The sequence below is a fragment of the Ursus arctos genome, unplaced genomic scaffold (genome assembly GCF_023065955.2).
Source record: "Ursus arctos isolate Adak ecotype North America unplaced genomic scaffold, UrsArc2.0 scaffold_14, whole genome shotgun sequence".
Taxonomy (NCBI): Eukaryota; Metazoa; Chordata; class Mammalia; order Carnivora; family Ursidae; genus Ursus; species Ursus arctos.
The window spans coordinates 69,179,548-69,205,685 of record NW_026622808.1 but is presented as its reverse complement, the minus strand read 5'-3'; the positions used below and the strand labels follow the sequence as shown (position 1 = coordinate 69,205,685).

Here is a 26,138-nt window from a genome sequence, read left to right as displayed (position 1 = left end):
TATGGAAAATCTCAAATATGTGCAAAAGTAGTGTGAACAGTGCTGTGCACCCGTCCCTCAGCCTGTTACCAGCTCGTGCGCGTCTTGTTTTGGCTGTGCACTCCATCTCACCCTGTGGATTATTTTGAAGCATGACTTGGCTTTTTGATCTTGTGATCAACCCAACATAATGGCTGAGATGAAGCGCTCTGTAATTGGTCCTGGGCTCCCATCTCACATCTTGAGTATTTTTACAAATCCAGTGACCACCTACAAACTTCTGTTTCCTCATCTGTTAAATGAGAATTTGACCTTATGGGTTCGCTGTGAAGCTTTAACGCGTGACCTGTAGTGTAGTGTGCCTGGCGCAGAGTGCACTTAGGAAGTGGTCTTTATTTCTCCCTCTTTCTTCAGCTCTGCTCTTTCACTCTTTAGGCCCTAATCAGATTCCTCAGTTTGAAAAGTTCTAAAGAATCTACCTACAGCAAACGTTACTGTTCAGCTTGGCGACCAGCCCAGTGGTGGTAGTAGATGCCTTCCCAGTCCCTCCCCTGTGACCTTCTCCAAAGCCTTATCAGCATGTGTTGCTTGCCTACCTCACTCTGAGCCTTGAGTTCATTGGTTTTGAGGACAAGATGACTGCTGGGTGGTGGTGGTCGTGGTCATCTTCTTCTTTTTCTTCTTCTTTTTTTTTTTTTAAGATTCAGTTTATTTGAGAGAGAGTGTGTGTGTGTGTGTGTGTGTGTGTAAACTAGGGGAGGGGCAGAGGGAGAGGGAGAAGCAGGCCTCCTGGCTGAGCAGGCAACCAGATGCGGGGGATGCGGGGGCTTGATCCCAGGACACTGGTATCATGAGCCTGAGTGGAAGGCAGATCCTTAACCGACTGAGCCACCCAGGTGCCCCTGCTGGGTTTTCTTTAATGGTCAGGTACAGAGCACAGAGTCTTGGAAGAAAATGGGATGGAGAGGTTCCATGCTGGTTATAGTTAGAATAGTACTTTTGAATCTGCTCAGAAGCCTGCAACTTCTGAAATTTATGTCCCCGTGATGCTGCCTTCTCAATACTATATTTAGACTATGTACCCAGTAAATCACATTATGGTAGGTAAAATAGGTAAAGACCGTGAGACAACTGAGAGATACCTGGTTGAAATGTTTGACCTCTGCTGATTTAAGAGGTGCCCATGGAACCAGTTGACCCTCTTTTCTAGCTATATGATTCACAGTGATTTGTGCTAATGATAGCTGGGGTATGGCGAAATGGAAATACTAGTTCACTGATGGTGTGGGTGTTAATAAAGCTGTTCTGGAAAATAATTTTGTGGGTATATTTCAAGGGCCTTTAAAATATTCATACTATTTTGCTGAGTGATAACACATTTGTGTGTCTGATCAGATTACACACATAATTTAATTGTATGCTTAATAATAGTGGGATTATCCATATGCTGCAGTATCATGCAACCTTAATGTCAGTAGCACGGAATGATAGTTAATATAGAAAAAACAGGATGCAACAGTATAATCTCAGCCATTTGAAGGAAAATTAGAAGTTGGAATTGTGGGTGCTTTTTTGTCTTTGCTTCATTCTTTTGTGTACCTTTCTGAATTTTCTATAATTCAGTACTTGAATTGGGGGTGGGGGAGAGACAGGGTAGCAGAAAAGTCAATTGCTTGATTAGGATCTAGGTATTAGAGAGGTAGGCAACTTGGCAACACCAAGCAAATAAAAATGTTTAATGGGCTCTAGAAAACCAGTTGGTTTAACTGCCCCAGCCTTGCACCTCTAACATTCCTGCCATCACTGTATCAGACGTACATGTAAATCAGAACAGCATTTAGGGACCTCAAGTCAGTAGTTTCCAAACCTGGTGTGTGTGCCTCAGTTGCCAGAGGGAACTTTTCAGAATGCCTGATTGAGGACTGATCCCCAGTTCTGGTGATTTAGAATCCTCTTTGAGGTGAGAGCTGGTATACAGAATGGCCTGATGGTTGAGTATTGGGGCCTGGGCTGACACATCTGACAATTCCAGCTGTGCCACTCAATTGTGGCATGATCTTGGACATGATACAACACCTGGTTCACCTTCGTTCCCTGTGTTTTTACACTGTTGTCTTGATGGCTTTGCAGACGCTTTGCTTTCAACTCCCTGATAGGCAGCACGCTAGTCTCACCTCCACTTGAGCACAGGCATCTTGAGCTTGTGATCACCACACACAGTTGCCTTGGCCAGACTTTGCAATGGCCTGCTTCTCCAGTTTTTCCCATACCAGTTCTTTGTTCTCGCTGCCCTCCCCCTGACCATTCTCTGTTGGGCCCTTTCTGACCTCATTGGCCCTGCCCAGCCCAGACCCTTGGATATTATTTTCCTGACCTTTTTACCTACTTGGGTTTCTTTGTTGTGTCTGCCTTTATGGGCAGTTGGTTTCTCTGCTTCAGAGATGAAGAAAGTGATAACTCCAGGCTAACAGAAGAAAATTCTAGCTTTTGATTTATTATGCAAGGAAAAATTACCCTTGAGGGAAAGAATTGATTCAGCATATGGAATAGTTAGTATTGCTTGTTCTTCCAAGGAAATCGTTCCAAAGCACACTGATGAGGCTTGGTTTGAAAGCAGAAGGAAGGAAATGTGTTCTGAATACACCTTATTCTAAAAAGGTTTTTGGAAGATATCAGATGTAAATGGATTAATGGATGTTATTGAAAACATTCATTTCCAAGGAACACAGGGGCTAGGGACCTTATACAACTCTTTTTTTCCTCTTTGCCTGCTTCAGTTTCTCCTATAAAAGGAGTGATCTCTCCGTTAGAAACTGTTTTCCAGGGGCACCTGGGTGGCACAGCGGTTAAGCGTCTGCCTTCAGCTCAGGGCGTGATCCCAACGTTCTGGGATCGAGCCCCACATCAGGCTCCTCCACTATGAGCCTGCTTCTTCCTCTCCCACTCCCCCTGCTTGTGTTCCCTCTCTCGCTGGCTGTCTCTATCTCTGTCAAATAAATAAATAAAATCTTTAAAAAAAAAAAAAAAGAAAGAAAGAAACTGTTTTCCAATTAGAAGTTTCTAGTTTGTAGGGTTGTTTGTTTTTTAAGTAAACTCTACACCCAACCTGGGGCTAGAACTCACAACCCTGAGATTGAGTCGCATGCTTCTCCTGAGCCAGCCAGGTGTCCCCTAAGTTTGTAGGATTTCAAAAAGTAATTTCAGTCTTCAGAAATCCATAAAGGTGATAATGGAAATCAGTAACAGACAAACCTGCAAGTGGAGATTTTAAAGCCATTGCAGCTTGGGCAGCTTCTTGTAGCAAAAGTTGTGCTCAGGTTTTGTTTTGTTTTGTTTCTTAGCTCTTTTCTAGAAACAAGTGTTCCGTTCTTGATCCTGGAGAACAGTAAGTACAAAAACATAGCTCTGAACTTTGCCAGTTTAAAGCCCTCAGCATCCTGGTGAAACCACGTGTTGGGTTTCTTCAGATCCACTGTTGAGTACCATTTGTTGAATGTTCGACAGGCCCTAAGTGAAAATGAAAATCCTCATCCATGTGTAGTTCATCTTTCATGATGCATACGAACATTTTTGTAATGAGAAAACTTATTTGAAAAATCAGCGGATTAACATTTTTCTCCAAAATGGAAATAGCTTTTTCAGTTTAAGGGTAATGCGTTCCTCCAAAGGTCACAATAAAAAAATATAAAGAAAACAAAGCTATTTGTAATTCCACCATCCGGGAAAAACCTGCTAATATTCTTTTCAGCTTCATTTTTGCATTTAAATCTTTACTCCTTTGGGAATCTGTTTTGGAGCATGAAGTGTAAGGATCTTAATTCTCAGAATTTTTCTGGCTGCTTTCACTTTGTGAATTTTTTTTCATCCTTTTGCTACTGAATTTTATAATGCCATATTTGTCCGTATTCATTTCTGGATTATTTTTCTGTTTAGTCTTATTCCAGCTCCATACTTTTAATACTGTATATTTATAACATACTTTCCAAGACTGTGAAGGCAAGTCCTCTGTCCTCTGGTCATTATTCTTTTGGGGGAGGAATGGGAGGGACTCTTGTGAATTTATTTTGATGAATAAAATTAGAATTATTTCAAGTTCCAAAAAAAGTCCTTGGGATTGTTTCAGCAGGGGAGAATTTACATCTTTGCGTTTAGTCTTCTATTGGAGATATTTCTTCATTTATTCAGATTTCCTTGGTCTCAGTAAGATTGTCGGTTTTAAATTGAAGTCCTGCACTGCTGGTAGCCACTGCGACAGTGGCTGCAGTGTGAATTTGGGAAATCCTTCAAGAAAGTGAAGTAGTGAAAGTCATGAAAATGTTTATACTTTTGATTCAGTAACCCCATTCCTAAACAATATCTGTAAGTTAAGTTCAACAAAACCCTTTTGGCTGTGTGAGAATTTGCCCTATGGTTAACTTTGTTTCTTGGGAACCCGATAAAGGCAGCTTCTGTTGCTGGGCACTGTGGCTTATGGTAAAATGTCTCCTGGTTGGTAATTGCATCTGGACAGGGAGAGGCTGTCAGTACCCGATGGAGCCCCATGCTTGGGCCTCACAGAGCACAGTGGCTCTTGTGCTGGATGTGTTCCTCACAAGGAGCCAGCAGAGCTCTTAAAAGAGATGATTGCATCCCCTCAACAATGAGGGTTTTAAGTCAGGGGTCGAACCCACACTGTCTCCCTATACCTGAGCCATCTGCTGTGTGCACTGTTGAAAGAACAGCCAGCAAGCTGCGTTCCTGTCCCAGTCCTCCTCAGTGGACATGTGCCAGGTATGGCCTGTGATGGTCTTGTGAGTCTGAATCTAAGAAGGTCATTACCCCCCCACACACACTCCATGGCTGTTGCTGGGTCCCAGGGAAATGATCCCACAAACTGAAGTTCAAGGATGTTCTTTACAGCATTACTTTCCCCAGATTTTTGGTATATTAAGTAAAAGGCAGAAATGGCTATTTAAACATTAATACACTCAAAGGAATATTTGATGTTAATACTATTAGCAGAAGCAAGTACTAGCGACAAGGACAAAGCCACAGTCACTATAGCCAGCCTCAACCTTCTAGAAGCTAGGTGGTTAAAAATGAAACAGGGATGTCTGGGTGGCTCATCAGTTAAGTGTCTGCCGTCGGCTCAGTTCATGATTCCCAGAGTCCAGGGATCAAGCCCCACATGGAGCTCCTTGCTCAGCGGGGAGCCTGCTTCTCCCTCCACCTGCGGCTCTCCCTGCTTGTGCGCGCTCACCCTCCCTCTCTCTCACAAATAAATAAATAAAAATCTTTTAAAAATAAAAAATAAATAAAAATGAAACTGAATAGTAGCTTTTCTGAGACCTAGTTCTGACTGCCTTGTTCTCCCAAACTGTAGAAGAGTAACAGCAGGCTTTACTGAACCCACTTCCTTACCTACCTTTTTTGTATGTGAACACTTATTTCCCCCAGCCCTGAAGGCAGGAGGTATTGACCCTTGCCTTATTACTCGTAGTCTCATGCCCTGGCTATTTCACTGTCGCCTGAGGATAAAGGGCCAGAGCTAAGGGTTCTTGGGTGTAGGTGTCAGTCTCAGAGGGCTCACACATTCAATCTTGAATGCCTGGTTCTTGAGCACAGGCCTCCCACTGGGGTTTCCACCTGTCTCGGGGGTGACCGTCCAGCGGTATCAGATAAGTTGCTAACATTGGGGTCCAGAATTTCGGACTCCTACTTTTCTGAAAGTCACTGGGTCAGGTTCAGGAGACTAAGGGATAATTAAGACAGGAACCCTGTCTTGATAAGTAAATAGGGGCAATTTCTGGAATAGAGATGAGCAAATATTAGTCATCTTACATATTGTCTGGTCAGGGGTAGGGAAGGCTGCGTGAAAGGTTTTCTAGGAAAGGGTGATCCCCAGAGCTACAGGTCAAGTATTATTCTCACACTAACCCAATATTTAATCATTCTCTGCTTGACACTGGAGATGCAGTAGGGAATAAAACTGTCTTGGTGGAGGTTATTCGAAAAGGGAGAAGACAAATGTAATAGATTCAGATGTCAGGTAGTGGTCAGTGCTCTGAAGAAAACTAAGGCAATGTAAAGGGATAGAGAGCAGATGGGGAGAGGGTGTGCTACTTTTAGATAAAGTGATCGCCTCTCTGAGGAAGTGCTGTGTGAGCAGAGACTTGAATGAAGCAGGACTGAGCTGTTGAATAAGTTGGAGCATTAATCCACACTGATCCAACATCCAGGAGGGGGAGTCTCTTCTTTTAGACTACTCCGAGGGGCGGGATGAGCCTGCCTCACTCTTTTGCCCAGTTTGGGTCCAGAGTTCTAATGACTGATGCTGCTCTCTGTCCAGTCCCCCTGGATGGCAGGGAAATAGCCAGCAGGAAGGCTCAGGGCTCAGTGCTCCTGGGGCTGTTGGCGATCCTGACGCTGGGGGACATCGTTTGCCTTGGTATTTCCGTCACACTCACAGTGCTTTCTCCTTTCTCCTTTCTCTATTTAGTTTGAAGGATGACCTCTAGGAAGAAAGTGTTGCTGAAGGTTATCATCCTGGGAGATTCTGGGTAAGTGGTTCTCACCATTTGAACTAACTTGTTGGCCTGGGTTCAGCGTGACCTCCTTGAAGCCGTTGCCCTTCATGCTGACCTTTGGCAATTCCTTCTCTAGTAGCGGTGGCAGTAGGGCCCTAGGTCTCCTCCTGTTTCGGGCACAGCAGAAATTTGAATGATTTCTTGCTCTGTAACCCTTCGTTCCCTGATCTTTGGCAAGATTTGGGGAAAGGGGTAGCTGTTTAAACTCAGTAGTTTCATGGAATTTTTCTGAGCTGGTTAGACAAGGGAGTTCTGTTTATGTCGATTTGGTGCCGCTGAGCTCATGCCTACCAGTTGGGTTGGGGTGTGCTGTGCCGTGTCCTCCCACTGCTGTGCCGTATTCGGGCACATGTTCAGAAGAACCTGGGGCTCGGGGCTGGATTTTGCTCCTAGGTCTGCCGCTAAGTAAGTAACCAGCTCTTCAGTAGCCGTTCCAGTTCTGTGGGAGGCTTTTCAGACTCAGCATCTGAAGTGACCTTACTTCTGGTGACTCTAGTATGCTGTTACGATTGAAAGGTACTGTTTTAGGCCCAAACTTGCCTGGAAAGTATCACTAGGCCTTTATTTGATCACGGACCTCCTGGCCTCTCCCCAGAAAATTCAGATCCAGGTGGCCCGGGTTGGAGAACACTGCCTTAAGCCATAACTGTACTTCCAGGTCCTCTGCATATGAGAATGAATGTGTTCCTTTGTGGGAAAGGAAGGCGTTCCCGTTGACTTTAAAGAAGGCTTTTGTATTAACTAATCTCATCACCAAAAAAATCCGCACATTGTCTATTGCGGAGTTTTCTTACTGGAAAACATCTCTAGAGGCGCTTACTGTGAGGTAGATTCTGACTTGGTGGAATATTGATGCTTTCTCCACTTCAGATTTTAAGCTTTGAAGCAGCAGGTGGCTGACTGGTGTGTATGTCTGTTCACAGCCAGTGACTTCCTCCTGTGCGATTACTTTCTTGGACTGAATAGCAACCCCTAAATGGAGAGACACCCAAGACAGCAGAGATATTTTTGGAATGGTGGAGCGATCTTATTGCTGTAGCTCCTTTTAGAAGGAGAGTATTTGCTGACTTCTTTCTGGAAGGAAAAAAATAGTACTAGGTTCTACCATCTGAGTTGCTTGTACCAGAACTTACAAGCACCTTTTCAACATCTGGCCCACATCTGTACCCCATATTTTTATCCCAGGAGAAAATAAAACCTCGAACAAGTGCCGCTGGGCAGTTGGCTGGCACCACCGTCTCGTGATTACAGTTCCGTGTTCTTCTTTAAGATAGATATCTTCAGAGCTGCAAGTATCAGAATCTGTTTTCTGTCCCTTCCTAGTTGACCTATACTTGTGGTTTTTCTCCCAATTTCAGAGTTGGTAAGACATCACTCATGAACCAGTATGTGAACAAGAAATTCAGTAATCAGTACAAAGCTACAATAGGAGCAGACTTTCTGACAAAGGAGGTGATGGTGGATGACAGACTAGTCACAATGCAGGTAAGCACACGTCTCCACTTGGGCAACCAAAGCCTTGTTCATGCAGTCTGAACCCTTTTGTTCATGCCTAGGCATTTTCCCTCCCTGTTCTTCATTTCCCGCTATTCCCGCTACCATATTCATGGATAATTGGCCAGAGGTAGGATTGCCAGATAAAATACAAGGACATCAAGTATGACCCAGATACTGCATGAGACATACTAGAAATTTTTCATTGTTTTTCCAAAGTTCAAATTTAATTGGAGTTCCTTTTTTTGTTGTTGTTTGGTTTGGTTTTTTTTGGTTTTTGCTGAATTTGACAAAATACAGGCCTCTGTCTTGCTGTGTCTCCCAGATGTCTAACTCATTCCTTTCTTAATATCCCTGCATAGTATTTTAGGCCAAAACGTCTTTGGGTCTCTCCTAGATTCTTACAGTAGCTGGTCTTACAGTTTCCCTATTTTTCTGGCTTCTTTTAATCTCTTCTATCTGTAGCCACCAAAGTTGTGTTTCTCTTAAGCCAGCCTAGCTTTTTTGTGTTATCACTTTAATCTTTTAAAGTTTTCCCTTGCAACAATTAGGCTAAAATACACATTCCTTCATATGATCTTTTGAAAGCCTTCGCATTCTGGCTACAAACAATTCTTCACTTTTTGTGTTTTGCCGGTCCTTCCGAACCGCGTGCTGCTCTCACAGGCCTGTCCTTACACCCGTCCGCTTCCGTTCCGGCCCCTTGTCCCATGTTTGTCTTCGTCCCGAAGTCTGCAGCTTTTAGCCCAGGTGTTGTCTTCTGAAACTCCTACCTCCACAGCAGTTGTTCCTTCCTATATTAAATGAGGTCCCTGGCAGACTAGGCCTCTAGAGACAAATATAGTTCTTATCCCACTGTAGTCGTAGCAGACACCAGGCTCGCCAAAATGTTTGAATGATCCAGGTGTTACAGGTAGAAGTTTTTACACACATGGACCTCAAGCTGTGACATGCTCGCAGAGGATAAGGACTCCTGACGCTTTTTTTTTTTTTTTTAAGATTTTATTTATTTATTAGAGAGAGACAGCCAGCCAGAGAGGGGACACAGCAGGGGGAGTGGGAGAGGAAGAAGCAGGCTTCCCGTGGAGGAGCCCGATGTGGGACTCGATCCCAGAATTCCGGGATCACGCCCTGAGCCAAAGGCAGACGCTTAACGACTGAGCCACCCAGGCGCCCCATCCTGATGCTTCTTGACTCACACATTCAGGGTGGAGTTGATATGGATTTCGCCTCCTACCTCCCCCACGCATACACATAGAGATGTTCAAAATATGACTACAGTTTTAATAAGCCAAGCTTGAGAGAAAAAGAAATTTCCAGGTTACAGGAAAGAAGAGGGAACCGAAAGCTAGTGATAAGCTCAGGGGCATCTGCCATGGTGCTTTGCAAGTTTATAACCAGGACTAGAGTTTCATCACTCACCAGGGGCAGGAGATGTGACTACAAAAGGTAGGGGAGCTAGAACTGAAGAGTCCCCTTGGGGGGACACACACACACATTCTCTCTCTCTCTCTCTCTCTCACTCTCTCACTCTCTCATTCTCTCACTCACTCTCATACACACCCAAGACCTTGGAAAGATGGACCAAAACAGGACCAAATACCCTCAACCTAAGGAAGTGGCAAAGCCCATGTGTGAAGTAGGCTTGAGGCTTTGGAGACTCTCAGTCCCACTGTGCTTCTCTCTGGGTTCTGAGCTTCTACTCTGCATGGGACAGAAATGGTGAAGCCTTTGACGTAAACCCATAAATCACTGTCATTCCTGACAAACGCAGAGAAAAAGACCATTCTATAGACTTGCCACCTCAAGACAGAAGATGAGCTCATAGCCACATGAGGAAATAATGTACCACAAAAAATGTTCACAATGACTAGAGATTTTTTTTTAAAAGGAATAGAAACCATCATGAAAAAGGATACTATAAAAAAATGAGGATATGGAGAACTTAGAACTTGAAGAAGTGAAAACGTGGTCATTGCGATAAACCAGATGAACAGTTAACCTGCAGATTAAACACAACTGAAGAAAACATTAAGCTGTGAGAAGTGAGCAAATGACCCAGAAGACTCAAAATTGCAGAACCCCAAAAGCAAAATTGTAAGAGCAACTAGAGAGAAAAGGAAGATTCCTTACAAAGGAACAACCGTTAGAGGAGTTCTCAGGGACGGCAGGAAGCAGAAGGGAACGGAATGCCTTCAGGATGCTGGCGTGAAGCACCACCTGCAGATGTTACATGGCACCAGCCAGACTAAAGGCTGCTTCGTGTCCCAGGAGAAACAGCCGTAGGGCCAGGCTGTGGCTTCGACAGCAGTGTGGGCTGACTCCAGAGTCTGAGGCCAGCTCCTTCTGGGTGTGGGGCCATTATCGGAGAGCCCCATGTACCCTACCAGGCCGGGACCCTGCAGCGCTGCACTGCTGGGGGGAACACCATCTGGAGAGCCACAGGTCACTGGAGTCGGAAAACAGTAGGGGAGAGGGCATGTTTCTGAAAGGCTGGAACAAAAGGCTGGCCCTCATGCTATTGCAGCCAGCCTGAAAGACTAGAAGTAAATGAAAACCATGATCTCTGGACAGAGGCATCATCATTCTAGATCTTGAGGAATCCTTGCGTATTTTTCACGGGCTTTTAGCAGTGTTAGTAAGATGATCCAGATAAGAAAACAAGGCAAGAACCAATGGAAAGCTCCTTGATCATTCAGAGTGGTTTTTATATTTAAAGAAATAAGGCACTCCTACATATCTGGAGAGAAGAAACTAAACAGGTGGTGTAGGTTAATAGAATTTCTAAAAATGAAATACAGTAACCAAAAGGTGGAAATCCAAGAATGTTTTTAGTAGCAGATAAGACATGCCAGAAGAGGGCTGAAAGGAAGAATGGTAGGAAAAAGAGGTACAAACAGGACTTAGTAGACAGGTCACACCTCCTTTTAATCTCAAAAGAAAGAAAATAGATCAAAGACGGTATTTGCCGAGAATTTTCCAGAATTGAGGTGGCACCAGTCCACAGATTAAGGAAGCCCAAATTCCAAGGTGGATAAATAAAAAAGAAATCTCGCCATACCATAATGAAATTGCAAAAACAAAAGGCATACTCGAAAGCATCCGGAGGAGAAAGATCACCTTAAAAAGGAACAGGAATGAGGCTGACAGTTGACTTCCAGCAGTAACAGTGGAAGTCAACAGGCGGTGGAATATATTCTGAGAGAAACCTGCAGCACAGTGTTATGTCCCTGCTAAAAATATCCTCGAAGAATGAAAGCGTACATCCTTAGGTTCTATGGCAAAAATTCTAAAAGATGTACTTCAGGCAGGATGAAAGTGACTCCATTTAGAAAGGTCTGAGGTAAGAAGATAAAGTGAGATAAACTTTAATTGTATGCATATATTTATTGTTAGAATGATGACCCTAATAGTAGGGGTATGTAACTTCCAAACTATCACAGAAAACCAGGATTAGACCTATGTAATTTAATGTGTTGGGGAAGATTAGTGGTTGCTGTGGATATTTAATTCCTTACATTGTTCAGGAAGAAGCTAGAAATCATCAGTATTAAACATTAGATGGAATCAAGTACGCAAGAAAAATTTAAAGGTAACTTACTATGAAGCTATGGTAATTTAAACAGTGTGATGTTGTCAGAGACATGCGGATCAAGGGAACAGAGGATACACAGACAGGGCACACCTGGTGGGTGGACACTGAGGAGAGAGGCGGCTTCCAGAAGAGTAGGGAAAGGGGGAGTTACACAGTAAATTGAGGGGGGAGTAACCAGAGGGTCCAAGACCTGAATGAAAAAAGTACAAAATGAAACTTAAGAAATGAAAATAATTGTTTTACCTTAGGTGTTTAAAATAGAGAAAGCACAAATCATAAAAGAGTAAAGATCCAATAGTAGACCACATTAAACATTTGAATAACAAGATTCCCAAATAACAAAAACCATAGACCAGAAAAAATGGTGATAATGCATAATAGTATCCAGTCACCAGCTCCCTGGATAACTGGACAAAAGACATCAACAGGCAACTATCAGAAGAAACCTTTCATGTCCCGCGGCTTGATTTCAGGGAATTACAAATTTAAAAAGGTGACGGGACAGGGTGGCACTGCTATAGACAAGGGGAACCAACCCTCCTTCCCTCCCTCCCCTCCCCTCCCCTCCCTTCCTCTCCCCTCCTCTCCCCTCCCTCTCCAGTGCTATCAAAAGATGCTCTTTGGAAAAATTCCCCAGCAGTTGGGTGGCTTAAAGAAACTCCCATGGTCATGTGACTCCAGATACTTGTGGGGCTGGTTGAATAAAGTGGATGTCAGCCCTGCGCGGTGGGGCTGTGTTGTGCTACCAGGGCCAGGAGAGTTGGCAGAAGGACTACAGCATCCTCTCATCAGGGCCTCTGGACAAACAGAATTGAGGCAGTTGAGCTACAGCTCTTAAATCGTGAGCGTTGGATTTGATCCCATGGAGGGCTAACAGCATGCTGGAAAAGCAGGGTCATTCAAGTGTCATTATATTGAGCCTGACTGTTCGGAGAGACTTTGTAAACTTGAAAATTTACATAAAAGCCTGTTGGAAATGGAAATAATTTCATGTGGGTGTATCACAGAGAGAGGCATCGTAGCTCTGCGTCACTTAAGAAACCTCAAATGTTTGCTGTTAAATGATCTTCCTGGAATAAGAGAAAAAGAAAACCTTGTCCAAGCCTTTGATGTAGCACCACCTTCTCTAGAACTAAAATTAGACTTGAAGTAAAACAGTAATATTCAGTAAGTGTCTTATTTCATATGGAAGCAGCCCAAGTGTCCATCTACAGGTGAATGGATAAAGATGTGGTACTCACCATAAAAAAGAATGAGATCTTGCTGTTTGCAACAACATGGATGGGCCTAGAGAGTATTATGCCCAGTGAATTCAGTCAGACAGAGACAGATACTATATGGTTTCTCTTACATGTGGAATCTAAAAACAAAGGAACAAACAACAACACAAATACAGACTCATCAGTACAGAGAACAAACTGGTGGTGCCCAGAGGGGTGGGGCGTGGGAAATGGGAGAAAGAGGAACAAACTTGTGGTTATCAAGTAAGTAAATCATGGATATGGGGGGGGAAGTGTCCTATTTCAATATAAAGTATCATTTACAATTATCATAAACAGCAACAGATATATTTATCATCAGTAGAACTAAGAGGTGGTCATACCACAACATTTTAAAAGCACACAGTCCCTCATGTAGAAAGTAAATATTCAGACACGACACACTAAAGTTACTGAGTTGGAAGTGAGAGTTTATGTACATTTTAAGAAAAATGCAAACCACATAGCCTTTTAATTCTAACATATTCCTCATTTTATATAGATACCTTTTGACATAGCTGGAGTTCTTTAAAGTGATTTAAATGTATAACACAGATATTCTTTTTTTTTTTTAAGATTTTATTTGAGAGAGAGCACAAGTGAGAGAGAGAGAACACAAGCGGGGATGGGGAAGCAGGAGCAGAGGGAGAGGGAGAAGCAGACTCTGAGCTCAATCCCAGGACCCTGGGGTCATGACCTGAGCTGAGGGCAGACGCTTAACCAACTGAGCCACCCAGGTGCCCACATTTTACTTTAAAGTTAATAAAGCATGTTGCTGTAAATGTACAGACATGGGGGGGAAAGGGCTAACAAAATCAAGCTTTGGCTGGAATATAGGAGTAGAATATTCTCAAGCCGATGGTGGTAGTGTGTCAGTGCAGCCCTCTTCAGTAGAGACCACCATTGTGCTCTCCATCGTTGAGCACGCGCAGTTCTCTGTCTAGAGAGAGCCTAACTGAAACTTAGCTCTGGGTACAGGAAGAGGAGTGTAGGAAGAATGCTAATTGCTGCTGAGATGACCAGGGACTAGAGTGTGCATATTAAGACAGTAGAATGCTATGTAGCCATTAACTTTTGGAAAAGAAAAAAAGCAAGTTGCAAAAAGATGTATAGGATCATACTATTTGTGTAGACAATTAACTCTTCAGGAGCCGTTTACATCTGGGGAGGAAGGAAAGGGAATGCTGTGAGGAAGGGTTACGTTTCTTAAACAAAACAACAGACAGACAGCTGGGTGCCTGGGCGACTCAGTTGGTTAAGCGACTGCCTGCATCTCAGGTCATGATCCTGGAGTCTTGGAATCGAGTCCCACATTGGACTCCCTGCCTGGCAGGGAGTCTGCTTCTCCCTCTGGCCCTCCCCTCTCTCATGCTCCCTCTGTCACATTCTCTCTCTCTCTCAAATAAATAAGTAAAATCTTTTTTAAAATTTAAAAAAACAAAACCAAAAAAAAAAACACCTGACTTAACAGTGGCAGTGTTAGAACATTTGTCACATTGGAGGACGGGTAAATATATTGGTGTGCTTTAGAAAATAAAATATTTCAATTAAAATATTACAAATTTTAAAAGAACACAGTCATAGGACTGTACTTTTCTAGATGTGAAGAAAATTTTTGAGAGTTGCTAAGAATAACTGTGTAGTTTTTCAATTTGCCTTCTTAATGCCTTGCTTTGCCTTCTCTGTGTATTTGAGTTGCAAGTGCCCGTTTGGTTCCATCAAGAGTCCTAGAGTTCTTACGTAATCTCCTCTTGGGATTCTGTCCCAAACAAGCAGTCGGGAATACAGAAGAGGCTCTGTAAGTTAACATTCATTACTGAAATCCTTACAATTGTGGAAATTTGACAGCAATATGTTTTTAAAAAACAAGAATAAAATTGTTTGCTGAGTTTGTTGGGCAGTAATAAAGGTGTCAGCTTCAGTCAGAGCATGCTGTGATGTTTCACATGGGCAGAGAGGGGTGATGGGGGAGAGCGCAGACTGATAGGTGGTGTAAGATTTCAGCTCCCTAAAACCACAGCGTGGGTACCTACAATAACGGATGAGCTAACGAAGATGGTCTCTGTGGGGGGGATGCCAAGTGTTTCCGGGGGTTTTTTGGCTTTGGCTTTACTTACCCAAATGTTTACATAGTAACAGTGTTAACTTTCTCTAATGGAAAAAAATTTTTTTTAATTTCTCCAAGCCTAGATTTAAGTTCTGCGTTTTTTCCCTACTTTCTCTCTATAGAAGTAGTTGTCTGTTTCTACTTTTCTTATTGTATGACCAGGCTCTTGAGTCCCACTCCATCGATCAGTCTCCCTGTTATGAGAAAGAATTCATTTTTTTTTTTCACAGAGAGACACATATTCACTGTATGGCGTTGGGAAACCAGAAAAGCACAAGAGCAAACATCACCAGCAGTCCTTCTACTGGTTATCCACTGGCAGCAGAGACGAATTTTGTCTACATGGGTGTGCTTTGTTTGTTGTATTGGGGTTGCATTTAGTTCCCCATCCCGATGAGAGGCAGGTAGAATAATTGCCTTTGAGTTTGTTTTTATTGCTCTTCACCCTTCCGTCGAAGTCATCATCACTCCCTTCTGGTTCTGTTTGAGTGGCTGCTGCTTTTACCAGTGGCCTGAGCACTCCTGTGCCACACACAGACATTCATGACTGCCTCCTGCCTCTGCTCTACAGGCAGGCTGACCTCCCATGGCTGCTAGGGCATGTCCTATTTTAGAAAGGTTCTTCCCAGAGTGAGTGCGTGTAGATAGTGTACATAGTGGTTTGCGTTTCCTGGGAATGGAGTGGGCTGCCAGCGCCAGGCTCCCTGCTCTCAGAGTTGTGGCCAGGAGTGCTGTCGGCCATGTTTTCATGTACTGGTTATGGAGGGTCATGCACACTGAAAGGAAAGGCTGAGGCGCGGGCTTCTCAGAGCTGTCGTCCCCATAGGAGTAACACTTGGGCTCGGGGACTGTTCATCGACAAAAGACTGAAATGTGCACCTCGACGTTGATAACCACGGTAGCCCCCTTCCAGCATGCTGTTGGCCTGGGCTATTCATGGCCATTCTGTGGGCCGGAGTTTAGCGTGTGTGGTCGTATTGCTTTATTGGACCTTCTGTAGGGGTTCTAATGCTGCTATTTCCAGCCTTCCAGTCAATATTTAAGTTCTGGCTCTGCTCCTGTTTGCTAGTGTCATTTGAGCCAGTCCCCAAGAGTAAATCAGCTGTCTGGATTTGCACATTAGGTTTGAAGAGTCCCTTCAGAGAATATTTTGGGGGGGTGTTAGGGGATTTAGTAGAACATCACGAGCTTTGATGACGTTGGTAGTGTTAAAGAAATGTGAATCCCGTATTATTGCCCTGTCCTGTGTTAATTTTGTTGTACGTATTTGCTTATTCTTATCAAGCATCATAACTTATATGGTGATATTCCTACCTGAACTGGGAACTCAACCTGTGTGTGGCCTGGGGACACTTGACAGGTTCCCCAAGTGTTCCGGATTACTTGGAGGGAGGCGGGACTGACCGCGTGAGAAGGGCTGCACAGAGGAGCTCAGCCATCCTTCTGCAAAATTTGGTTCTGGAGATAAAATGGGAGTGTGGGCTCCCGATCCACACTCCCGTTTTGGTTCAAACTCTGAGCCTTTGGAGTTGTTGGCTGGTGGTTTGGACGTAGAGTTGGCATTTATTTGGGTTATAGAGGACGGTCCAAGTTCTAATGTTGTTCTGAAGCTGAGTGGGTTCCCGGCAAACAGTGACTCCAACAGTTAAAGATCCATCCATGTCAGCTAGAAGTAATGGTATGCTGCTTCTGACCCAGATCTTAAACCAGGTGACCTGCTGGAGGGTATGGGGCCATTCCTCAGAACACACATCATCTCACAGGCCGACCAGGGTGGCTTTGTTAGGGATCTAGGGCAGGAAGGAAATCCATCCTTGTTCTTGAACCTAACATGCCAATGAACCATATGACGTTCTTTGAGATGGTCAGTAGTACCTGGTGTTCTTTTGATTAAAAGCCGGCTTTCCCCTCTATTCTAAAGTATGTTCTTGTCTTTCCCTTCATCTCTGTGTGTCCGGGGTTTTGTTTGCCTTTTTTTTTTTTAATTGAATCATAATATAAATAAAACATACTGATTTTTTTTTTCTAGGTAAACTTCATATACAGTGAAATACGTAGATTTAAATGTACAATTCAGTGTGTAATCACCTCCCTGTATTTCCATCACCCCCAGAAAGTTCCCAAAGTACATAAATCTTAAGTTTGCATCATGAATTTTACATAAATATCTGTTCATGCATGGGACCACCACCCAGATCAAGATAAAAATGTTTTCTAGAAGAGTTCAGACTCGGTGTCAGCCCTCCCCAGAACGTGCACTCATACATGCTGTCCGTCAGGGCTGTGTCGGTGCTCTGGTGCTGCGCCTGGCTTCCTGAATTCTGAAATCTCAAGTCGCTTGTCTCTCAGCGGCTCCTCCGGCGTCCCCCAGTCCTAGTGCTGTGCCCCCCAGGGAATAATGTGTCGTCTCTCGCAGATCTGGGACACGGCAGGCCAGGAGCGGTTCCAGTCCCTCGGCGTGGCCTTCTACAGAGGCGCAGACTGCTGCGTTCTGGTCTTTGACGTTACTGCCCCCAACACGTTCAAAACCCTCGATAGTTGGAGAGATGAGTTTCTCATCCAGGCCAGTCCCCGGGATCCTGAAAACTTCCCCTTCGTTGTGTTGGGAAACAAGATTGACCTCGAAAACAGACAAGTAAGTGCTGATGACAGTGAGAATCCTCAACATGGAGGCTTATGAATCTACCCTCATTTAGGTCGTGGCTACTGGGCCTTTTCAAAGTGGCAGCTAAGTTTCAGATGACAGGTCCTGTTTTTAGTTTCAGTTGGTAAAAAGACATGTGCCTTAAGGACCAGTACCCAGTACATCAGTGTGTGTGTGCGCCCCCGTAGTGGGGTAGAGGGGAGGGATAACTAACTAGTTACCTGCCCAGCCCAAGGAATTGGGCCTTGTTTCCTAATCTAGCAAAGGCTTACCATTTTTGCTTCCGCTGTGGCAAAACAAGGACAGTGAAAATCTGCAGCGGTCTTCCCTTCGAAATTACGCCAACAGAGTAGCAAGTCCATTTTATGGAGTTGTCTATACTGCCCATCGTTTTGGTCCCCACGAAATAATTTGACTTGAAGCCAGTTGAAGTCTGCATTTTGGTCTTTTGCATATAAAGGCAGATTTGCATTTAAAGCCTGGCTCATACACTTTTAATTTGGGAATATTTCTTGGAGTCTGAATCTTGACTTATATAACAAGAATACTCTGGGATCGGATGACGGTGTACCCAAAAGCCCTGGCACCCAGGAGGAGCTTGGGAAATGGTGGCTTTCTAGTTGGCCCATTGCTGTTTTCCTCTCCACCGAGAGACACTGGCTTGTAAGGTGACTTGGGGTTTGGCGGGTTCTGTGCGAAGCCCAGACTGGCTCCAGAAAGGTACCTGTGGGAACATGAACTACCTTCTACTCAGCTGCCTTTGAGGACCAGGGCCCAGGAGACCTGGTTTCAATCCTCATGCTGTCTCAGGCCGGCTCTGACTTTGGGCCATTGTCTTTGCCCTCTGAGCCTCAGTTCTCCTTCTGCACTCAAAAGGAGGGAATTAGGTTTTGTCATTCTTGAGTGCTCCTGCACCTCAGGGGCCTGCCTGGATCTCCGTGTGTGCAGAAGGTTGCACTTTGGGCTTTGAGTAAAATTGCTCTGGTTTACTTTGAAATAGCATTTCTCTTGGGAGCATAGACTCTTAATTATAGCTTGGTTTATTTCTGGCCATTGATCTCCTTTTCTCCCTTTCCTAGGTGACAGTCCTCTCGTGCCTGAAAGTGGGCTAGGGGTGGGGGAAAGAATTAGGGTAGAGGCAGAGGTGTCGGTGAGAGCTGCAGAATGCTGTGGCACAGGTGATGTAACACTAGCAGTAATGGGGAAGGGACTACAAACCTTAAGACCAAGCTGCCAGGCATTCCCTGGGCTGGGACCTCTGAGGTCCCAAGAGAAACGATTCGGTACTTCGCGGGCTAGCTGCTTACTCCTTTCGTCGTCCGGCTGTAAGCGTAGCTAAGGGTCAGAAACTATGGATTGTGGAGTGGGCTCGGGTTTGAGGCCTAGCTGTATTACACAGAGCCCGCAGTGTGACCTTGGACAGGTCTGCAGCTCCCTTCCTCTAACCCCTGCACACCCTCATCCCCGGTCTGCTCCCTCACCTGTGCTAGCTGCTTCTGTTAGGAGCACACGTACACCCTGCGTCCTCTTGCAGGTGGCCACAAAGCGGGCACAGGCCTGGTGCTACAGCAAAAACAACATTCCCTACTTCGAGACCAGTGCCAAGGAGGCCATCAACGTGGAGCAGGCGTTCCAGACAATTGCACGGAATGCACTTAAACAGGTGGGTCTCTGGCAGCTGTCTGGCTCCCTCTGGTGACTGACCGTCAACCCAGGCCCTGCCTGGCTTTCTTGTCCTTAATCTTTCTTAGCTCTTTTTTCTGTGTAACCAGGAAAACCCATGTGTTTATCTGGGAAGGTAATGAGGCATTCTGCTAAACCTTCCAGAAATTCCACGTGTTTGTGAATAACCTACACAATGCAAGGGCATGAAGACAGGCTGAGGCTACCCTTACTTGGGTATGTTCTTACTCTCCTTGCATGCTGTTAGGAGTGGGACCACTAGGGGGCCCTCGGTCAGATGGCTCCTTCTGTTGAAGGAGGGGGTACACTTGAATTCAGATCCCAGGTCTGCTACCCTTCATTAGCTCTAGTTTTCTGTTTTTTGATCGTCTCTGAGCTTCCATATCCTCGTCTGTCAAGTAATACTTTGCAGGGTGGTTGTGAGCATGGAATGAGATGGGCTTACTCTTGGCATTCTCAGGACTAGTTATATTTGATCACCAGAAGGAAAGCTTAACCAGAAGTTCTAGGAATTATATTCCTTAAGTGAGGTTTTCTTTCTGATTTATGTCGTTTTCTCAACTGTTCCCAGAAAAGAGACCATTGCTTCTTGTTGGTGTGAGGGAGTTGAAGGCTTTTTTGATTCAGCAGCTTTGGGGCCAGCGAGTTAAGACAGATCATGAGGCACCATCAGTCATCTGTGACGGGCAGACTTGGGGAGTGGGTGAGCGTCAGAGGTGAGGTGCAGGCCAGAAGCTGCGGGGAACATTTGAGGAAGCACGTGGTGGCTGGAAACGGCAAGTCGGGTTCTGCTTGATCCAGGAAACCGGGTTTATAGAAAGCACCAGTTCTCATCAGGACAGGGCATTTGGACCTACGGGCAGGGAAATAACTAGAATGGCTTGTTCCAAGGGCTGGAGGCTGCACTGAGTGTTCTGTGATGAAAGGAATCCATCTACCCAAAAGGCTTGGAGAGCCCCTGCTGAGCAACACTGGTAACAGGATGCAGGCCTGAGGCCTTTGCCCCCCCCCCCCCCCCCGCCCTTTCCCCCACCTTCGCACCTAGGTCAGTAACAGAGTATGCTTTTCCTCATGTTCCTGCACTTGGGTGCAAATCTAAGCAGGTCTGGGTAATTGTTTCCACCAGGTCCCTGTTGACTGGCATCACCGTCAGCTTTTCTGAATATTGCTGTCCCTGTAGCCTTATTAGGAGGCTTTTTCGTTCCTACGCGCTAGTCTCTCAGGAGTAAGAGTGTTAGATGAAAGGTGTGTGTGCTTTCAGAAGATGGTGCCAGATCGCTTTCCTTGAGGGCAGGAGGACTTCAGTCCTTTCTCTTCCCTGCTCACCAGCACATGGCCGGCACCATCTGAAACTCTCCTGCCATGCTGCCGGTCGTTGGGTCCCCTGCCGCACACCAGCAGTCCATGGCACTAGCCTGGGCGCCCGTTACTTCCCGTGAGCCTTCTTTGACCAGGAGTTAAGTTGACCTGGATTGCAAGTGACTTTTCCAACTCTGCTGTCTCCCTGAGGCATTAAAAGTAATTTTTGTTAGGTATGTCATTTTAAATGTCTAGGTTTCCTGTGTCTAGATTATTTGTTGTCTAATTCAGTTTAATTTATTTTGGCTTATGGCAGGAAATAGGGACTCACCTTTTTCTTTTAGAGGGACAGCCAGTTGTTTCATATATTAGTAGCAAATTGTTCAATAGACCACTTTCCCCAGTGGACTGAAGCATTACCTTTGTGTATTAAGTGCTCACGTGTACCGGGATCTGTTTCTGGTCTCCCCAGTCTGTTTGACAGCGTGCATGTTCCTTGCCTGGACCATCTTGATTTGACTGCCTTTCTCTTGTAGTCTGACCTCGGCTAGGCAGGTCTTCCCCACTGACAAGTGACTAGTGACTGACAAAAAGGCTTTTTTGTGTTTGTCTTGCCCTCGGCTGTTTTGGTGCATTTTCCATTTGGACTGAGGCTTTTATTCCAGTTCCACCTTTTTCCTTCCTCACCCTTCCCAAACACAACACCTCACTGAGACTCTAATTGGGATTGCTCAGTAGAGCTGTCTTACTAGTGTGCTCTGGGTCCCATTACAGAGTATTGCAGACCGGCTGGCAGAACAGCGGGCTTTTATCCTCTCAGGGTGCCAGCAAATTCAGTTTCTGCTAATAAGGGCTCTCTTGCCCACTTGCAGACTGCCATCTTTCTCCTTGTGTGCGCGGCTTCTCCTCTGTGCTCGCAGAGCGAGTGGGAACCCCTCTCTCTGGTGTCTCTTCTTACGAGGACACACCGATCCTGTGGGATCAGGGCCCCACCTTCGGATCTCATTTCACCTTCAGTACTTTCTTAATCCTAATACTAGCACGCTGGGGATTAGGACTTCAACGTAGGAGTTTTGGAGAGAGACAAACGTTCAGTCCGTAACAGCTATTATTTTAGGTCTTGTGTGCTGTCCTTCAGTAAAACTATCATTTTTCACATCCTTTGCCTTTCATAGTAAATACACTCCTGGGTGCTGGTGGGAATGTAAAATGGGGCCCCCACTCTGGAAAGCAGTCTGGCGGTTCCTCAAAAAGTTAAACACGAAGCGTCACCATGTGACCCAGCAATTCCACTCCTTTGGTGTATACCCGGGAGAAACAAAACCCTGTCCACACAAAGTCTTGTCCATGAATATTCATACTAGCATTACTCATAGTAGCCAAAACAAACAAATGTCCATCAAATTAAATATCCAAAACAGGCAAATCCATTAAGACAGAAAGTAGATGTCAGTGGTTGCCAAGGCTTGAGGGTGTCTGGTGGGGCTGGGGAGTGACTGCTAACGGGTGCAGGGTTTCTGTGGGGTGAAGAAAATTTGTAGAATTAGTGGTGATGGTTGCCCAACTTTGTGAATACACTAAAAACAATGGAATTGTACACTCTCTGATAGATGTCAATAAACTGCCTTTTTTTTTTTTTTTTTTTTTTTTTTTTTTTTTTTTTTTTACTGTGTGTTCCTAGAGGTTTTTACTTTTATAGAACAGTTCCTGTCACCTAGATGCTCAGTGTTGAAGTGACAAATTGTTATCCTACACCAGGAAGTGGACAGGCGCTCCTCCCTGGACACATGTCATTCAGCAGAAAGTCATACTAAACTGATCACAGTCCATCTCCTATGACCTCCCACCACAGTTGGTGATAGAATTCATCCAGAGCTGGTTTCTAAGTATGCAGCATTTAGAGGCAAAACCCTCCTAAACCTTTGAAAGAAAAAGAAAGGGGACCATCAGTCCAGAAAAATGAATGGCATATAGTCTTGGGACTGAGACGGCAGGTACACTCATGCTCCAGCCCACACTCGCTTGGTGGAGTGCTGAGAGCTGCCAGAATCCAGCCTGTGTTGGAGTCTGACTTTTGAAGTATTGGCGATGGTACGATGCGGAGCCCTCAGAAAGCATCTGTGAGCTGGCTGTGGTCCCCAAGCCACCAGATTTCCGTCCTGGTGGAGAGCGTGAGTCAGCTGTGTCCTGACTGCTCCATGTCGATTGCTGCTCTTCCTGCTCGGTTTCTCTCTCCAGGGTTGTCCCAGGAGTTATTGTCCTGGGGTTATCACAAGACCTGTCCTCCCCTTGCTCGGCCCTTGAGAATGGAGCACCTTCTGCCAGAGCCCTCCCTTCACTGTCACGTCTGTCCCCCAGCTCCCTGCGCGCCGAGAGCCATGGAAGAGCTCCACTGAGGCTGCCGCTGAGCTCGGAAGTTCGCCATGCCCTGAGTAACAGACCTTTCTCTCTCTCCCTGCCCAGGAAACAGAGGTGGAGCTGTACAGCGAATTCCCCGAACCCATCAAACTGGACAAGAACGACCGGGCCAAGGCCTCGGCGGAGAGCTGCAGTTGCTGAAGGGGCAGTGAGAGCAGAGCACAGAGTCCTTCACAAACAAAGAACACACTTAGGCCTTCCAACACAAGCCCCCTCTCCTCTTCCAAACAAAACATAAAGTCATCTCTCGAATCCAGCTGCCAAAAGAAACCCCATCAGTCACACTCACCCTTACACACACACACACACACACACACACACACACACCCCTGATACAAGCAGACAGACTCCAGCCCAGGCCTGTGATGACTCCATCGGGGTCTGCCCACCCACCACATCAGCCCTCGTATGGCAGCAGGACAGGCAAGCTGTAGAAATCGTTCTGGTGTGGAGTCGGCGTCGGAAGCTTATTCTTCTTGTCCACTGGGGAGAGAGAACTGTTTACAGTTAATCTGTGTCTAATTAGTTATCTGATTTTTTTAACGGTCTTGTGGTCTTTTTACCCCTCACCCCCACCCCTCCCTCCTGTGAAGGCTACCACTTGGGAAGGCTGGTGCCCCATGCTTCATTACAGGCTCACACCCAGTCTGATCAGGCTGAGTTTTGTATGTATCTGTTAATGCTTGTTACTTTTAACTAATCAGATCTTTTTACAGTATCCATTTATTATGTAATGCTTCTTAGAAAAGAATCTTATAGTACATGTTAATATATGCAACCAATTAAAAATGTATAAATTAGTGTAAGAAATTCTTGGATTATGTGTTTAAGTCCTGTAATGCAGGCGTGTAAGATGGAGGGTTGAACCCTGTCTGGATTGCAGAGTGTTAGCAACTCAGAATTCAGAAATCCAGCTAGAGGCAGTATTCTGTACAGTAGACACAAGAATTATGTACGCCTTTTATCAAAGACTTAAGAGCCAAAAAGCTTTTCATCTCTCCAGGGGGAAAACTGTCTAGTTCCCTTCTGTGTCTAAATTTTCCAAAAGGTTGATTTGCATAATACAGTGGTGTGTGCAATGGATAAATGGCTGTTGTTTCAGAAAGTAAAATTCTCATTTTTCCTTTTTTTCCACCCCCACTGCTCCACACTTCGAAGCTCCCCTATTAGGTCAGCACCCTACTGATAAGAGGAAAAGGAGAACCCTGACAGATCTGTCCTAGTGACTATACCTTTTTTCTGGAAGGCACCCTTCAGGCTTGTGGTGTCCTTAGGTTAGCGAACCTTTTTCTCCTTTTTCCCAACAACTCCCAGTATTGCCCACTATTCATCAACCTGTTTCTTTGGTATGGAGCCCTGGCAGTTCTGCCCCCTCCCTAGGATCTGCCCCTGCATTGTAGCTTGCTTAACGGAGCGCTTCCCCTTTTTCCAAAGGTCTACATTCTAGGGTGTGGGCCAAGTTCTTCTGTAAAGAGACGAACGTGATGCCAATAAAATGTAACAAGAACAAAGACCATCTGCCTCTGCCCTTTCTTCCTTCTTCTAGACCCTTGGCTCAGTAGGGACCATGCTAGCTAATCATAGCCCGTGTTTTATCGCCAAAGAGCCCTCCGTAACTGGGCAGACATGGTGCCTTCGAGGCACCAAGGCCTTGTCACATCCAGCCCTGCGTGCCTGCCCCTAGTTTTTGGTTTTGGTTTTTTTAGTCACAGTGATGGGGTGTGGGGACTCTTGAGTGGAGAAAACTGTCCCCGTGGAGGAGCAGCGGTAAGCTCTTTGTGCCTGTGGACCACGCACAGCCTGCCGGGTAGGAGCGGAACGTAGCCTTTGTGCTCTTTTCTGTTTCGTAGTTGCTGTAGTTGCTAATACTTAGATATCCTGGTTCTGGATTTCTCATTTTTCACAGGAGAGGAAGAGGAGGCAGCAGAGGGCCCTGTACTCCAGTATTACAGGTCATCAGCTATGCCACCTAGAACCAAATTTACAGAATGGTAGCATTTCAGTCAGAGGGTTGGTGTCGGTTTTGCTTCTAGAAGTACCACTGACTAAGCTCTTGGATTCTACTTCGCTCCACTTTCCTGCATTTCCACTTCTCAGGTTCCTCAGTTGGATTCTTTCCTCTTGTCTGCTCTTGGCTCAATTTGTCTTACAGATAGCATTTTTAGACACTCACAACGGGGGCACCTGGGTGGCTCAGTCCGTAAGACTCTTGGTTTCGGCTCAGGTCATGATCTCATGCGTTGTGAGGTCGAGCCCCACAGCAGACTGTATGCTCAGCAGGAGTCAGCGTGGATATTCTCTCCCTCTGCCCCTTCCCCCGCTCTCTCACTTGCTCACTCTCCCGAATAAATAAATCTTAAACAAAAAAAAAAATAGACCCTCACAATTACAACTCCACCGTGGCTAGTGTCTCATGGCCTAGACCTTCTCTGGCTTATAGACCTGCGTGATGCTCACTTCTACAAACCAGGCTTCTGTTCCACGATCCTATTCTCTGGCCCTAACGTTAAATGTGACATGGAAGTGGACCTTGACCTCTGATCACAGCCATCAGTCTAAAACATGACCATCCTGACGCTGACTTCTTCCATTCGGAGATGACCACTTACACTAAGAGGTAACGGCTGAGGGGTGCCCGGGTGGCTCAGTCAGTTCAGTGTCTGACTCTTGGTTTCGGCTCAGGTCATGATCTCAGGTTCCTGGGATCGAGCCCCGCGTCGGGCTCCCTGGGAGCCTGCTTCTCCCCCTCCCCCTGCTGCTCCCCCCACCCCCTGGGGCTCATGCGCTCTTACTCTTGCTCTCTCACAAATGAATAAATCTTTAAAAAGTGAACTGTGAATTGAGATGAACAGGGGTTGCTGTGTTTCCATTCATCTCCATTTGCTCTGATAATAAGGAGTTACTTTGGAGAAGAATGGGGATGAATTTGTCGCACTAATGTAAATTTGTTTAAATAGTAGGCCTTAGGGACACCTGGGTGGCTCGGTTAAGCGACTGCCTTCGGCTCAGGTTATGCCCGAGGTCCTGAGATCAAGTTCCCCATCGGGGCTCCGTGCTCAGTGGGGAGCCTGCTTCTCCCTCTGCCTGCCCTGCC

At 45.4% G+C, this 26,138-nt stretch overlaps 1 protein-coding gene and 1 pseudogene across 2 annotated transcripts in view; both read left to right on the top strand.

Annotated features, from left to right (window-relative positions):
* RAB7A (RAB7A, member RAS oncogene family) overlaps positions 1-24,555 on the top strand; it is a 70,811-nt gene extending 46,256 nt beyond the window's left edge. For both annotated transcript variants that reach the window (XM_026501483.4, XM_026501482.4), the window contains 5 exons: positions 6,458-6,518; positions 7,904-8,030; positions 17,417-17,635; positions 19,179-19,307; positions 23,090-24,555. In XM_026501483.4, the coding sequence (XP_026357268.2) occupies positions 6,466-6,518; positions 7,904-8,030; positions 17,417-17,635; positions 19,179-19,307; positions 23,090-23,185 (624 nt within the window). In that variant the 5' untranslated portion in view covers positions 6,458-6,465 and the 3' untranslated portion in view covers positions 23,186-24,555. The remainder of the gene's footprint in view (positions 1-6,457; positions 6,519-7,903; positions 8,031-17,416; positions 17,636-19,178; positions 19,308-23,089) is intronic.
* On the top strand, positions 8,030-17,410 carry LOC113257254 (ATP synthase subunit s, mitochondrial-like; annotated as a pseudogene).
* Positions 24,556-26,138: the final 1,583 nt, after the last annotated feature.